The sequence below is a fragment of the Ranitomeya variabilis genome, chromosome 1 (genome assembly GCF_051348905.1).
Source record: "Ranitomeya variabilis isolate aRanVar5 chromosome 1, aRanVar5.hap1, whole genome shotgun sequence".
Taxonomy (NCBI): domain Eukaryota; kingdom Metazoa; phylum Chordata; class Amphibia; order Anura; family Dendrobatidae; genus Ranitomeya; species Ranitomeya variabilis.
In genome coordinates, this window is record NC_135232.1 from 806867005 (window position 1) to 806883450 (window position 16446).

At 43.4% G+C, this 16446-nt stretch overlaps 1 protein-coding gene across 8 annotated transcripts in view; it reads right to left on the reverse strand.

Annotated features, from left to right (window-relative positions):
* Positions 1 to 16446, reverse strand: part of PSD3 (pleckstrin and Sec7 domain containing 3) — a 741896-nt gene that overhangs the window by 27119 nt on the left and 698331 nt on the right. For all 8 annotated transcript variants that reach the window (XM_077274259.1, XM_077274266.1, XM_077274275.1 and 5 more), the window contains 2 exons: positions 14450 to 14594; positions 10343 to 10486 (listed from right to left, as the gene is read on the reverse strand). In XM_077274259.1, coding sequence (XP_077130374.1) covers positions 10343 to 10486; positions 14450 to 14594 — 289 coding nt within the window. The remainder of the gene's footprint in view (positions 1 to 10342; positions 10487 to 14449; positions 14595 to 16446) is intronic.

The window sequence follows — 16446 nt, forward strand, 5'->3', positions numbered from 1 at the left end:
AAAGGGGGCAAATATAGACAAATACATTAAACATGAGCAAAAAAACAAGGCACACAGGTACATAAGGAGGGAGGACCCTGCCCGCGAGGGCTCACAGTCTGCAGGGTATGGGTGAGGATACACTAGGAGAAAGGATCACTGCAGGCTGTAGGCTTGTCATAAGAGGTGAGTCTTCAGGTTCTTTTTGAAGGTTTCTATGGTAGGCGAGAGTCTGATGTGTTGGGGTAGAGAGTTCCAGAGTATGGGGGAAGAACGGGAGAAGTCTTCGATGTGGATGTGGGAACAAGATATGAGAGGGGAGTAGAGAAGGAGATCTTGAGAGGATCGGAGGTTGCGTGTAGGTAAGTACCGTATTTTCCGGCGTATAAGACGACTGGGCGTATAAGACGACCCCCCAACTTTACCAGTTAAAAAATAAAATCTTCTTAAAAGTCGGGGGTCTTCTTATACACCCTATGTCGTCTTATAGGGCCGGTGAATATGTGCCTTTTGGGGGGGGGGAGTGATCCTGATGAGGACGAGGGGGCGTCTCACAGGAAAGTGAGTATCCCCCATTACCTTATCATAGCGCTGCAGCGTGGGGTCTCTGTGCTGGGAGCGGCGGCTGCTGTGCTGTGCTGTGCTGTGCTGTGGCGGCTCCTCTTCTGCAGTGTGGGGCCTCTGGTGCTGTGGGGCGGTGGCGGCGGCGTATCTTCATACAGTCGGGGCTCCTCCGGCATCTCAAAGACTGGAAGCCCCGCCGGCAACTCCATGGGTACAATGCGGTCAGGTGGCCTCCGGGAAAATGGCCGCTGCTCAGATTCAGATCTCGTCCCGAGATCTCGGGAGACGAGATCTGAATCTGAGCAGTGGCCATTTTCCCGGAGGCAGCTCAATAGGTGCGATGCGGTGGCCCGGCCGCTGGGGGCTGCGCATGCTCAGATTCAGATCTCAACGAGATCTGAATCTAAGCAGCGGCCATTTTCCCGGAGGCCAGCGCATTGTACCGATGGAGTTGCCGGCGGGGCTTCCAGGCTGAGATGCCGGAGGAGCCCCGACTGCATGAAGATACGCCGCCGCCGCCACCGCCCCACAGCACCAGAGGCCCCACACTGCAGAAGAGGAGCCGCCACAGCACAGCACAGCAGCCGCCGCCGCTCCCAGCACAGAGACCCCACGCTGCAGCGCTATGATAAGGTAATGGGGGATACTCACTTTTCTGTGAGACGCCCCCTCGTCGTCATCAGGATCACTCCCCCCCCCCACCCACCCACCATATACACCCGGCGTACAAGGCGATTCCCGGCGTACAAGACGACCCCCGACTTTTAAGAAGATTTTCAGGGGTTAAAAAGTCGTCTTGTACGCCGGAAAATACGGTACTGGGAAACCATGTCACAGATGTATGGAGGAGACAAGTTGTGGATGGCTTTGCATGTCGTTGTAAGGGTTTTGAACTGGAGTCTCTGGGCGATAGGAAGCCAGTGAAGGGGTTTGCATAGGGGAGAGGCTGGGGAATAGCGGGGAGACAGGTAGATTAGTCGGGCAGCAGAGTGGAGGATGGATTGGAGTGGTGCCAGAGTGCTAGAGTGGAGGCCAGAGAGTAGGAGGTTGCAGTAGTCAAGGTGGGAGATGACAAGGGCATGCACTAGTGTTTTTGTAGTGTCGCGGTCAAGGAATGCATGGATCTGGGAAATATTTTTGAGTTTAAGATGGCAGGAGGAGGCAAGGGCTTGGATGTGTGGCTTGAAAGAGGGCAGAGTCGAGGATCATCCCGAGGCACTGGGCGTGTGGGACTGGGGAAAGTGAGCAGCCATTAACATTGATGGATAGGTCTGGTGGAGGGGTAGAGTGAGATGGGGGAAAGATGATGAATTCTGTTTTGTCCATGTTCAGTTTTAGAAAGCGAGCAGAAAAGAAGGCCGAGATAGCAGACAGACAGTGTGGGATTTTGGTAAGTAAAGAGGTGAGGTCAGTTCTGGATAGGTAGATCTGCGTGTCATCGGCGTAGAGATGGTACTGCATACCGTGGGATTCTATGAGCTGTCACAGGCCGAGGGTGTAGATGGAGAAGAGTAGGGGTCCTAGAACAGACCCTTGAGGAACACCGACAGACAAGGGGCAAAGTGAGGAGGTGGTGTGGGGGAGGGAGACACTGAATGTTCGGTCTGTCAGATATGACAAGATCCAGGATAGGGCCAAGTCTGTGATGCCAAGAGATGAGAGGATCTGTAGCAGAAGGGAGTGGTCCACAGTGTCAAAGGCAGAAGACAGGTCCAGGAGGACAGAGTAGTATCACTTGCTCTTGGTAGTTAGTAGGTCATTGGTGACTTTAGTTAGGGCAGTTTCAGTTGAGTGATGGGGTCGGAAGCCAGATTGTAACCGGTCAAAGAGGGAGCAGAAGGAGAGGTGGGAGGACAGTTCAAGATGGACGTGTTGTTCCAGTAATTTGGAGGCATAAGGAAGAAGAGATATTGGGCGATAGCTAGACAAGGAAAGGGTCAAGGGAGGGCTTTTTGAGGATGGGTGTGATGTTGGCATGCTTGAAGGATGAGGGGAAGACACCTGTTGTGAGTGAGAGGTTGAAGAGGTGCGTTACGTTTGGGATGAAGACCGTGGCAAGGTTAGGGATGAGGTGGGACGGTAGTGGGTCAAGCGTGCAAGTGGTGAGGTGTGATCTTGACAGGAGGGTGGAGAGCTGATCTTCTGTCATGGTGGAGAAGCTGGTTTTGGAGGAGCAGGGTTGAGTAGCTAAGAGGGGCATTGGGCGCTGTGGGCCAAAGCTTTCTCTGATCGCATCGATCTTCTGTTTAAAGAGGCAAAGTCTTTGTCAGAAATGAGAGGGGAGGGAGAGGGTGCGGGGAGATGGAGTAGAGAATTGAAAGTGTTGAAAAGCTGTTTAGGGTTTTGAGACAGGGAGGATATGAGAGATGAGAAGCAAGTTTGTTTAGCGGCAGTAAGCATGGACTTGAAGCTGGCGAGCCAGGGCTGCCTGTTGAGTTTACAAGTTTTGCTATGCATGAGCGGGGCGGCAGAATTGAGTGTTGTTGTTATTGTAGTGTTATAAAAAGTGGCAGCAGCATCTGTGTCATGAAGGGAGGCTATGTCTGTAAGGCTACTTTCACACTAGCGTCGTAAAGGGCCGTCACGCTGCGTCGGCCCAACGTACCAACGCGTACTGTGCAAGCGCCGCACAACGGGGGCAGCGGATGCTGTTTTTCCACGCATCCGCTGCCCCATTGTGAGGTGCGGGGAGGTGGGGGCGGAGTTCCGGCCGCGCATGCGCGGTCGGAAATGGCGGACCGTCGGCACAAAAAACGTTACATGTAACGTTTTTTGCTGCCGGCGGTCCACCACAACACGACGCAACCATCGCACGATGGTTGCGACGTGTGTCAATACGTCGCAATGCGTCGCTAATGTTAGTCTATGGGGAAAAAAAGCATCCTGCAGACGACTTTGCAGGATGCGTTTTTTCGCCAAAACGACGCATTGCGACGTATGCAAAAAAACGCTAGTGTGAAAGTAGCCTAAGAGGGAAAAGGGACTCAGAGTATTAGAAAGTTGAGGTGTTTGAGATTTCGGCGAAGGTGAGTGAGTTTGTGGAGTGGGGGTTGCACACTAGAAGAGGAGAGGTAAGAGAATGTCAGTAAGTTGTGGTTCAGACAGGGGGAGGGGTGATTTAATGAGATTAGTAAGGGAGCAGAGGCGGGTGAAGATGAGGTCCAGCGTGTGTCCATCAGAATTGAGGGGTTTCAACTGTTTAGGCACATCAGGGCATCTCCAAACGCAACATGGTGCCACTAGTGATTCCAGCCAATCTTGCATTCAAAAAGTCAAATGGTGCTCCCTCCTTTCCGAGCCCCGACGTGCACCCAAACAGTGGTTTACCCAGACATATGGGGCATCAGCGTACTTAGAAAAAATTGCACAACAATTTTTATTTTTTATTTTCAGGCCCTGCGTTATAAAATTCTGTGAAGAACTTCGGGGTTTAAAGTGTTCATCACACATCTAGATAAATTTCCTGGTGGGGTCTAGTTTCCAAAATGGGGCCACTTGTAGGAAAGCTCCAATGTTTAGGACACAGGGGCTCTCCAAACACGACATGGTGTCCGCTAATGATTGGAGCTAATTTTCCATTCAAAAAGTCAAATGGCGCTCCTTCCCTTCCGAGCCCTGAGCCCAAACAGGGGTTTATGATCACATATGAGGTATCGGTGTACTCAGGAGAAATTGGCCAACAAATTTTAGAATCCATTTTATCCCGTTGCAAATTTGAAAATGAAAAAATTGATGCTAAAAAAAAAGTTTTGTGAAAAAAAAGTACTTTTTCATTTTTATGGATCAATTTGTGAAGCACTTGGGGGTTCAAAGTGCTCACCACACATCTAGATAAGTTCCTTGGGGGGGGTCTAGTTTCCAAAATGGGGTAACTTGAGGGGGAGCTCCAATGTTTAGGCACACAGGGGCTCTCTATATGCAACATGGTGTCCACTAACGATTGGAGCTAATTTTCCATTCAAAAAGTAAAATGGCGCTCCTTCCCTTCCGAGCACTGCCGTGCGCCCAAACAGTGGTTCCACCCACATATGGGGTTTCAGCGTACTCAGGGCAAATTGGACAATAACTTTTGGGGTCCACTTTCTCCTTTTACCCTTGGGAAAATAAAAAATTGTTGCTAAAAGATCATTTTTGTGACTAAAAAGTTAAATGTTCATTTTTTCCTTCCATGTTGCTTCTGCGAAACACCTGAAGGGTTAATAAACTTCCAGAATGTGGTTTTGATCAGCTTGAGGGGTGCAGTTTTTAGAATGGTGTCACTTTTGGGTATTTTCTGCCATATAGACCCTTCAAAGTGACTTCAAATCTGAGATGGTCCCTAAAAAAAAAATGGTTTTGTACATTTTGTTGTAAAAATGACAAATTGCTGGTCAACTTTTAACCCTTATAACTTCCTAACAAAAAAAAATTTTGTTTCCAAAATTGTGCTGATGTAAAGTAGACATGTGGAAATTTTATTTATTAACTATTTTGAGACACATAACTCTCTGGTTTAACAGAATAAAAATTAAAAATTTGAAAATTGTGAAATAAACACAAAAATTATCAACCTAAATTTACCACTAACATGAAGCCCAATATGTCACGAAAAAACAATCTCCGAATTGCTAGGATTCGTTGAAGCGTTCCTGAGTTATTACCTCATAAAGGGACACTGGTCAGAATTGGAAAAAAATGGCCAGGACATTAAGGTCAAAATAGGCTGGGTGATGAAGGGGCTCATTGGCTATGTCTAGTATTGCAGCTCATCTCCATTCACTTGAACAGAAATGAGCTGCAATACTAGCAGCCATAGTCTACGTAAAAAGGCCGAAAAAAATCTTTAAGAAAACAAAGCAAATTTAAACTCTTATCTTAATAAATATGGGCAATGATTGTAATCAGAACTATTTATTCAATGGCAAAAAAATGAAGGCAAAACAAAAAATTAAATACCTACTGTAGGAGGCACATGATCTTCATATAGGACAGCAAATGAGGAATAAGAGAAGATCTGTTGATGTTAATGGCAAAGACCAATTTCATAATTTGTAACAGCCCCCATAAAAATTAGACTAATGTTCGCTGAAACTGTCAATATTGGTGGGATTCTCCAAAAGTCTATTTTGTATGGGGGGCTTCCAACTCACCCACACAGATCAAGTCTGCCCACAGATGAGTTTGAACAAACATTTGATACTTGAAACTAAGTTGTTTCCCCACATTTTGGGAGAGGTGGCAACAATTTTGTCTGGCCCACTTTTGGGGTTTTGTGTGAAATTGTGTACAAGTTTGCCATTTTTTTGTGTTCCAATACACACAAGGAAATAAACATGTGTATAACAAAACTGTGTAATTGCAATAATATTCTGGAAGAAACACTTTTGGAAACCACACCCCTCAAGGATTTTATACAGGGGTATAGTGAGCATTTTGAACCCACAAGTAAAACACAGAAATTTGATAACATTAGGTTGCCATATTGAATATGTTCTCATCGGTGCTCGGTATGCACCAAGTATCTCGGGTGCCCGAGTGACATGCTAAAGTCCCTGCCTTGCATGTTTTGATGCTGTTAGACACCCCAAAAAAACATGTGGGGATCGGTGATATTCCATGCATACCCAAGCACCCAATGCAAACTCGAGTAGTGAGAGCTTGCGCTCAACACTAGCCATCATATCGTTATTTTTTTCTTTACTTTTGAAAACCCCCCAATTATAAATCCAACCCTAACCCCAAAACCAACACAAACCTAACCACAACTCCAACCCTAACACAATAATAACACAACCCTAACCCTAACCCCAACCCTAACTGCAAAGAATGGAAAAAAATTAAAAAATTTTAATTTTATAATTTTTAGGGGTGACAAAGGGGGGATTTGACTTACTATTTTCTTTATTTTGATCACTGTGATAGGGTCTATCACAGTGATCGAAAGGAACCTTTAGGAAGAATTCCCTATTGTTGCCGGGAACCGGCCGGCAGCTCTTGGTGAATGCACTGTGCACGCGCCTACTACTTTTTTTCCAGGAAGATGATACGGAGGGCCGGATAAGGAGGACTCGGTGATGGCGGAGGTACCAGGGGGCTCGGGGGACCCCATTTCTCTCTTCTCTGATATGTTAGATCATATCAGAGGAGAGAGAAATTATTTTTTTTGTGATTGTCGTTATTTGGTGAATAAAGGCGATCATGTGACAGGTGACCGTAAAAACCGGCCCTGACTATGTTCTCCAGGGGCTCATCTACCCCCGGTAGCTGAAACCCGGAGCTTTTCCGATGCTAAGGGGCACTAAACCCTTATTTCTCAGCGCCTTTAAAAAGTGGCATTGAGGAAGTACCCTTAACTGCCGCCGTTAAAAGTCGTATCAGCGGTCGTTAAGGAGTTCATGTAATCAGCATCATTCTTACTATAAAAAATAACAGAACAACCCCTTTATATCCAAAGTCAAAATGATACCTCAGTATTTGTTAGGATCCAAAGAAAACAGAAGCCATAATGCTAGAGTCTTTCCCATTTCAATCCAAGCAGAAAAAAACCCATAAAACATGAGAACAGGTTAACATTTCTAAATCAGTAAATGATGTACAGATGAATTCTGAAGTGCGGCATGCCTTAGCAACAGCATAGTTACATGTTTACTTAGCTGCTGTATCTCAGCATGAACAAAGGGGTGAGAATGCTATTTCAACAGGAAAAATGGGGAAAAATGAAGAAAAAAAAACAAAAAAACAAAACCTTTCGTTGCTGCCTCCTCTTCTGAATAAAGTGAGAAATCTCAAGTGTGTGAATCACATATTACTATCTACATGTTGATTATTTTTCCCCCCTTTTTTCATATTTATATATAAAAGTAGACTCACTGTATATCAAGGTGCATAATATACACTGCTCAAAAAATTAATGGGAACACTAAAATCTCACATGCTAGATATCACTGAATGAAATATTCCAGTTGTAAATCTGTATTCATTATATAGTGGAATGTCTTGAGAACAGTAAAACCTAAAAATGATCAATGTAAATCACAACTAATATCCCATGGAGGTTTGGAGTTGGAATGATGCTCAAAATCAAAGTGGAAAATCAAATTGCAGGCTGATCCAACTTCAGTGGAAATGCCTCAAAAAAAAAAAGATGCTCAGTAGTGTGTGTGGCCTCCACGTGCCTGCCTGTATGACCTCCCTACAATGCCCGGGCAAGCTTCTGATGAGGCGGCAGATGGTCTCCTGAGGGATCTTCGCCCAGACCTGGACTAAAGCATCCGCCAACTCCTGGACAGTCTGCGGTGCAACATGACGTTGGTGGATGGTGCGAGACATGATGTCCCAGATGTGTTCAATCGGATTCAGGTCTGAGGAACGGGCGGGCCAGTCCATAGCTTCAAAGCTGTCATCTTGCAGGAACTGCTGACACACTCCAGCCACGAGGTCTGGCATTGTCCTGCATTGGGAGGAACCCACGGCCAACCGCACCAGCATATAGTCTCACAAGGGGTCTGAGGATCTCATCTCAGTACCTAATGGTTGTCAGGCTACCTCTGGCGAGCACATGGAGGGCTGTGCGGCCCTCCAAAGAAATGCCACCCCACCCCATTACTGACCCACTGCCAAACCGGTAATGCTGAAGGATGTTGCAGGCAGCAAATTTCTCTCCACGGCATCTCCAGACTCATATGCTCAGTGTGAACCTGCTTTCATCTGTGAAGAGCACCGGGCGTCAATGGGAATTTACCAATCCTGGTGTTCTGTGGCAAATGCCAAAAATCCTGCACGGTGTTGGGCTGTGAGCACAACCCCCATCTGTGGACGTCAGGCACTCAGACCATCCTCATGGAGTTGGATGCTAACATTTTGTGCAGACACATGCACATTTGTGGCCTGCTGGAGGTCATTATGCAGGGCTCTGGCAGTGCTCCTCCTGTTCCTACTTGCACAAAGGCTGAGGTAGCGGTCCTGCTGCTGGGTTGTTGCCCTCCTATGGCCCCCTCCACGTCTCCTGGTGTACTGGCCTGTCTCCTGGTAGCGCCTCCAGCCTCTGGACACTACACTGACAGACACAGCAAACCTTCTTGCCACATCTCGCATTGATGTGCCATATTGGATTAGCTGCACTACCTGAGCCACTTGTGTGGGTTATAGAGTTCGTCTCATGCTACCACGAGTGTGAAAGCACAACCAACATTCAATAGTGGCCAAAACATCAGCCAGAAAGCATTGGTACTGAGATGTGGTCTGTGGTCCCCACCTGCAGAACCACTCCTTTATTGAGTGTGTCTTGATAACTGCCAATAATTTCCATCTGTTGTCTATTCCATTTGCACAACAGCATGTGAAATTGATTGTCAATCAGTGTTGCTTCCTAAGTGGACAGTTTGATTTCACAACAGTTTGATTTACTTGGAGTTATGTTCTGTTGTTTAAGTGTTCCCTTTATTTTGAGCAGTGTATATATATATATATATATATATATATATATATACACACACACATACACACACACATATATATGTACAGTATATATATATACACACACACGCACACACACACATATATATTGCACACGCCTACGTATCTACAATCCACTTAAAAACTGATGTTTGTCACATCATGAATAACATGAATAATACATTGACAGATCTTTTAGACACAATTTATTTATATTTTAATTAAATTATCATGGAACATGAATAGATATGTTCACACCAAGTATTTCACTAATTAGACTTTCATTAAGAATAAGAATACATCATATAGTCAGACGGAGTATCTGTATTACTTATCTATGTTAAGTAGACAGTATTTGGCAGGGTTTTTTTTATTAAAGAAACATTCTAGACTTGCAGTGCTAAAAAAGATGCAAGGACATATACAAAGAAGGAGAAATGTTATGGATTTTGCATTGAATCCACACGTATAGATCTGGTATGTGCCAAACGAACGTTTGTTGTGCCACATACTGTATATCCGTTGGATGCAAAATAACATTGGTACAAAAGTTGCATACAATGGCACTCCAATTCAAGGTAAATGAGAATTCGTGCTACATAAAGTGCATTATTGCAATAAGGCTCCAGGTTGGCTTTTAGGGCCCCCTACATAATTAGACTAATGTCGGCCAAACCTGCCAATATCAACAGGCTTGGCCAACAGTCTAATGTGTATGAGGGTCCCATTATTATTGGGGAAGATAAGAATCCAGAATGTCTGATTTCGGACTGAAAATCCTTTTGTTCTTTAAGAGATAAGCCACCACCAGAGATGTCTGGCAGTGGTCCTCTCATAAAGAGAACAAGAGCGATCCTTGGCCGAGATAGCTGCCCCACTGAATTATTGTCTCTTAGCTGTATATAGTTAATGGGGGGCTTAAGCTCTGCAGGTATTTGGTAACCACCATACACCAGCACTGGAAAGCCCATTTGAAGTACATTTTGGGGGCAACAGACATATTTTATAGCTCCCATCTAATAAAATAGCGTAGCTTCAGCAAAAATAAGATAACAAAGGCTATATTGTTACAAAAGTATTTGCAGTCAACGCGATAAGACTGCACACAGACAGCACGTCGGTCAAGTCTATGTGCAAGAGCACATGAGTGATTTCCCAGAAAAACAACTGCAGCATGCACAAGACTCATCCATTTTACAGACTAGACAGTGCTATTTTATATGGCAGAGAGCTTGTGCACCCGAGCTCGATGTGGATGAGTGCATGGAGCTACAAACGGACCCAGGCACGTCCGCCCGAGAATTTCAATCTCCAAAATGAAGCTGTAGGGGGATATTAGAGAATTTTGTTTTAATAAAACACGTACCTCAAACTCCAGGTAGTGATCTTTCATCTTGTATTCGTCTATTTCCTTGGCCTTCACCTTCTTGTCGGGTGGGTATGAGCGATGCTCAGCCAGCTCGGTGGAGATTTGTTTGAGTTTTGTTTCATGTGATTTCAGCTGTTCATCCTGAAATGAGACGATTTCACGGTTATTTTAAACCTTTAGGTCACATTTTACTGATGTAAACAGCTATTTAGCATATTCATTTCATTGTCAGAGCTTTCTGGTGCTAGAGAACTTAAAGCAAACTTGTCACATGCGACCTGTAGGTCAAGAATTATAGAGCTAGTGGAGCTATACACGTTGATATTCAGGGTTGTTGGAAAAGTATAACAACTTATAGTTATATAGTCTATTATGGCAGAGCTTAAGGGTATGTGCCCACGATCCGGAAGTGGCAGCGCTTTGGACGTAGCACAGGTTCGCTGCGTCCAAAGATCTGCCGTCTACTGAATGCAGGGGAATGCGCATGTGTTCACTGAACCGTGTGGACTCACCATGTCCAACACATTCTACGGATGTAATTTCTATGCTGAGACTAGCGTGATCCGCGGGCGTCTGTGGGCATATAGTAGGCATGGGAATTACTGAAATCCCATCCACGATGCTGTAACATCTGGAGGCTGTGGGTTAGACGCTGCACAAGTACGCAGCGTTCAAACCGCGGCATTTACTGAACGTACGCACCTACCCTAACAGACTGTCAGTCAGTGTAACAAGGTACACAGACATATGCAGACAACAAAAAACCCACTAAATCGGTAGATTTGCATGAAATGCAGCAACATAAAAAACAAAACAAAATTACAATGAAAGAATAAACAAAAAGATTAAATCACAAAGGTTCTTGGAGTCAAATTAATCGTCCCCTAGTGTTCAGTATATTATATGTACAGTGTAGAAATGGGCTAACCGTAGCCTGCTATACACACCGAGTAGCAGCATGCCATTTGCATACAGTACAGACCAAAAGTTTGGACACACCTTCTCATTTAAAGATTTTTCTGTATTTTCATGACTATGAAAAATGTAAATTCACACTGAAGGCATCAAAACTATGAATTAACACATGTGGAATTATATACTTAACAAAAAAGTGTGAAAAAAACTGAAATTATGTCTTATATTCTAGGATCCTTAAAGTAGCCACCTTTTGCTTTGATGACTGCTTTGCACACTCTTGGCATTCTCTTGATGAGCTTCAAAAGGTAGTCACCGGGAATGGTTTTCACTTCACAGGTGTGCCCTGTCAGGTTTAATAAGTGGGATTTCTTGCCTTATAAATGGGGTTGGGACCATCAGTTGTGTTGTGCAGAAGTCTGGTGGAAACACAGCTGATAGTACTACTGAATAGACTGTTAGAATTTGTATTATGGCAAGAAAAAAGCAGCTAAGTAAAGAAAAACGAGTGGCCATCATTGCTTTAAGAAATGAAGGTCAGTCAGTCCGAAAAATTGGGAAAACTTTGAAAGTGTCCCCAAGTGTAGTGGCAAAAACCATTAAGCGCAACAAAGAAAAAGGCTCACATGAGGACCGCCTCAGGAATGGAAGACCAAGAGTCACCTCTGCTTCTTAGGATAAGTTTATCCGAGTCACCAGCCTCAGAAATCGCAGGTTAACAGCAGCTCAGATTAGAGACCAGGTCAATGCCACACAGAGTTCTAGCAGCAGACACATCTCTATAACAACTGTTAAGAGGAGACTTTGTGCCGCAGGCCTCCATGGTAAAATAGCTGCTAGGAAACCACTGCTAAGGACAGGCAACAAGCAGAAGAGACTTGTTTGGGCTAAAGAACACAAGGATTGGACATTAGACCAGTGGAAATCTGTGCTTTGGTCTGATGAGTCCAAATTTGAGATCTTTGGTTCCAACCACCGTGTCTTTGTGCGGCGCAGAAAAGGTTAACGGATGGACTACATGCCTGGTTCCCACCGTGAAGCATGGAGGAGGAGGTGTGATGGTGGGGGTGCTTTGCTGGTGACGCTGTTGGGGATTTATTCAAAATTAAAGGCATACTGAACCAGCATGGCTACCACAGCATCTTGCAGCGGCATGCTATTCCATCCGGTTTGTGTTTAGTAGGACCATCATTTATTTTTCAACAGGACAATGACCCCAAACACACCTCCAGGCTGTGTAAGGGCTATTTAACCAAAAAGGAGAGTGATGGGGTGCTACGCCAGATGACCTGGTTTCCACAGTCACCAAACCTGGACCCAATCGAGATGGTTTGGGGTGAGCTGGACCACAGAGTGAAGGCAAAAGGGCCAACAAGTGCTAAGCATCTCTGGGAACTCCTTCAAGATTGTTGGAAGACCATTCCCGGTGAGAATGCCAAGAGTGTGCAAAGCAGTCATCAAAGCAAAAAGTGGCTACTTTGAAGAACCTAGAATATAAGACATAATTTCAGTTGTTTCACACTTTTTTGTTAAGTATATAATTCCACATGTGTTAATTCATAGTTTTGATGCCTTCAGTGTGAATATACAACTTTCATAGTCATGAAAATACAGAAAAATCTTTAAATGAGAAGGTGTGTCCAAACGTTTGGTCTGTACTGTAGGTCATCTGCCTCAAGACAAAATTTACAGTGGCTCTTCTATGCAAATAGCTTCACCATTGGTACATCTGTCCAACAAAATGGTGTCACTCATATATAACTCATCCCAGAGAAAAACAAGTCCTCATATGACTATATTGATGGAAAAATAAACAAAAAAAAAGTCATGGCATTTGGAATGCAGTGATGAAAATATAAAAAAAAATGCCTGCATCCTTAAAGGGAATCTGTCACTAGGATTTTACTATGTAAATTGAGAGCTACATGACAGGGAGACAGATAGGCTGATTCCGGTGATGTAATACATACTGGACTGCTTGGTTTAGTTTTAATAAAATTACTAATTTTTTCTTCTGCAGATCTTTGAATGCTGAGCTGTGTATAACTTCGCCCGCTGCACTGATTGGCAGTTTCCCTTGTACTCTGTACACTGGCGGAAAGCTGCTAATCAGTGGTATGAGCAAAGTTTTCAGAGCAGGAGGACGAGGTACGAGACAACTAGTCCTCTAGTAATAATTTCCAGATCCAATAGCCAAAACCTGTATGTTCTGCGGTGAGATGAATCATGCATCTCCATCTTGCCATCTGATGGACGAGTCTCGGCGTGTCAAAGGACAGGAGAAAGTTACCAATCTGACTGTATTGTGTCAACTGGAAAGTCTGGTGGAAGAGGAATAATACTATGGGGTTGTTTTTCATAAGTTGTCCTTTGTTCCTTAGTGCCTGTGAATTGAAATCTTAATGCTCCAGTATACCAAGATATTTTAGACAATTGTAAGTTTCCAAATCTGCGGGAACAGTTTGGGGAAAGCCCTTCTTTGTTCTGGCATGACTGTGACCCAGTACTCAAAGCCAGGTCCATAAAGACAAGGTTGGGTCAGTTAGGAGCGTAAAAATCTGATTGAATAGGTCAGAGCCCTGACCTCAACCTCATTAATCACCTTTGAGATGAACTAGAACAGAAATTTTGAGCAAGGCCCGTCTAACATTGGTATTTGACCTCACAAATGCTCTTCTGCAAGAATGCCCAAAAATTGTACACAGACACCACAAAATCTTATAGAAAGGCTTCCCAGGATAGAGTATGCTGCCAAAGGAGTCTGGAGGGAAACTCCATATTAATGTCTATGGAGTTAGAATGTGATATCATCAAAGCTCCTGACGATGAAATGATTAGATGTCCCAACACTTTTGTTCATGTAATGTATATTGAAGAACAAATTTAAAAACATGATTTAAATATGACAAAAAATGAAATGTATACCATGTATTTGTTAACAGATTGTTATTAGATTGATACTACTGAACAATCTTTGAAGAAAATATAATATTTTCCCTAAACTGTCCATGTACATAAGCCTCAAAGACTGAAAGTATAATTCTTTCCTAAATGTCTTTAGATGTGGGAAGAAAATGAATTCAAGCTTGAAATAACTTTCTAAGTGAAGAATTTTCAATGATTAATTAAAGCGGAGAATGTCATTATCACATAGAAATCTGCGCCAAAGGCACAGGTTGAATCACAAACCTTAGACAGCTTGGTAGTGGTAGCAGGCAGTAACGGGCGGCTAAATTTCTTCTGGGATCCTATAGCAGCTGGGAACGGTGGAGCAGAAAACACTGCAGCCACACAATTAATTTTATTTATCCACGACTCCATCTCTTCTGTGCTCCTACAAGAGAAAAATGCATGAGCATTGTGTGCGGTCATCATACCAGAACTGATCACTGTATATTTGATTTGTACAATTTGCAATGCAGTAATTTTTTCTACAGCGCTAATTATAATAGTCACTGATTTACCTGTAATGAATATTGATGTCACCTTGAGATGAACATAATAAAGAACAATAATTTCAACCATTCTAGGAGCTAAGATAAACCGGACTAGCAATGTATATACAGTTATTTAATAGGGAAAACTGTAGGTAATTCACTTCTTATTATAAATTCTCCCTGTTTTCAATAATGGAGGGATTTTTCAATCTTATTGTGTACAGATCGATGTCTAGGTTATCAATCCAGCTTACCAGCTTTGGTCAGTCTCCTAGGCAAGGAGCATAGCTCTTACAAGCTCTTTTCCATAGCGCTTGTAAGCACTGGTCTGAAGCTGGCCAGATAGCTCGATCCAGCAAGCTTCAGTTCAACTGCAGTCCTCTGATGCCGCAGAGAGCACACAGTTAATGCAAGATGTGGACTAAACAATATTCAGGAGTGCGCAGGTAGGCAGGGGAGCGGCGCGCTCCGGAAAATCAAACATTTGAGAACACCACCCTCATAGTGTAAACCTATAGAGCCTCATTCTGATATTCTGTAGACTTACATTGTAAAAGCGATTTCCAATTGAAACATCAACGCAAGTATGATACGGTAAGTCAAAATGTCACATGAGTAAGAAGAGGAAAGGAATGGCGTTGGAAACTGGGGAAGACGGCAATCGGTAAGTATTGCACTTGCATACACGTTTAGACAGGGGAGTACTTGTTTAAAGACAACCAAATCGAACAAATGAGTTACAAATAACATCTGAATGGACAATAACATCTGAATTTTATCATCAAATTCTGATAGAAAATGTCAGGATAGCTGTCTGAGCTGAATCTCAAGAGAACGCGAGTCATGCAGCAAGACAATGACCTTTACAAGGCATTCTACAAAACAATGGTTAAAGACGAATAAAGTTAAACGGAACCTGTCATTAGATTTATGCTGCCCGATCTACATTTGTAGCCAGGTGTGCTTTACTCTAAAATGCTGCTAAGTTTTACAGAAAGCATTGTTTGAAAAGCTTACTGACTTCACTTAGTAGACAAGTCTATTCCTATGTATACACAAGGAATCAACTGGACCAGGAAATCAACTGGACCAGGAAAACTGTCTGGGAACGTTTTCAACTAGTCATATTTTTCCATACAGACCCTGGAGAGCTTTTCAAACTATATTTTTTTTCTGAAATGCTGCAGTGTTTCAGTGTTGGGCTGTAACTGTGCAGCCAGACTCTGATACATGCTACCTATGGTTCTGGCAGAATGAATCGAATGACCGGTTCCCTTTAAACTTTTGGAATAGGTAAGTCAAGCGACTCACCTTAATTTTATAGAAATGTTGTGGGAGCATCGGAAGCGAGCAGTTCATGGGCGAAAACCCACCAACATAATGGAGCTGAAGCTTTTTTTCTTGTAGAAAGGAATGGGATAAAATTCCTCCAAGCCATTGTCTACAGTGACCATGGAAGTCAAACTCAAATACACAATGGGCTAAAATTAAAAACTTGGACAAAGTTGAGGCCAACCTTAATATTTATTTAAAAAAAAGTTTACAATTGAGGACATTTTTCCTTATCAAATATAGTGATGAAACCTTTGATATGGACACACAATTAAAGGGGTTGTCCAAAGAACAATGCATTTTAATTACGGTAATAAATCTTAGAATAAAATAAAACACACAATCACAAATGGGGCTTACTGGAATCATATAATCATATAATGTTATGTAACAGCAGTAAAACATGGCCCAGTGGCC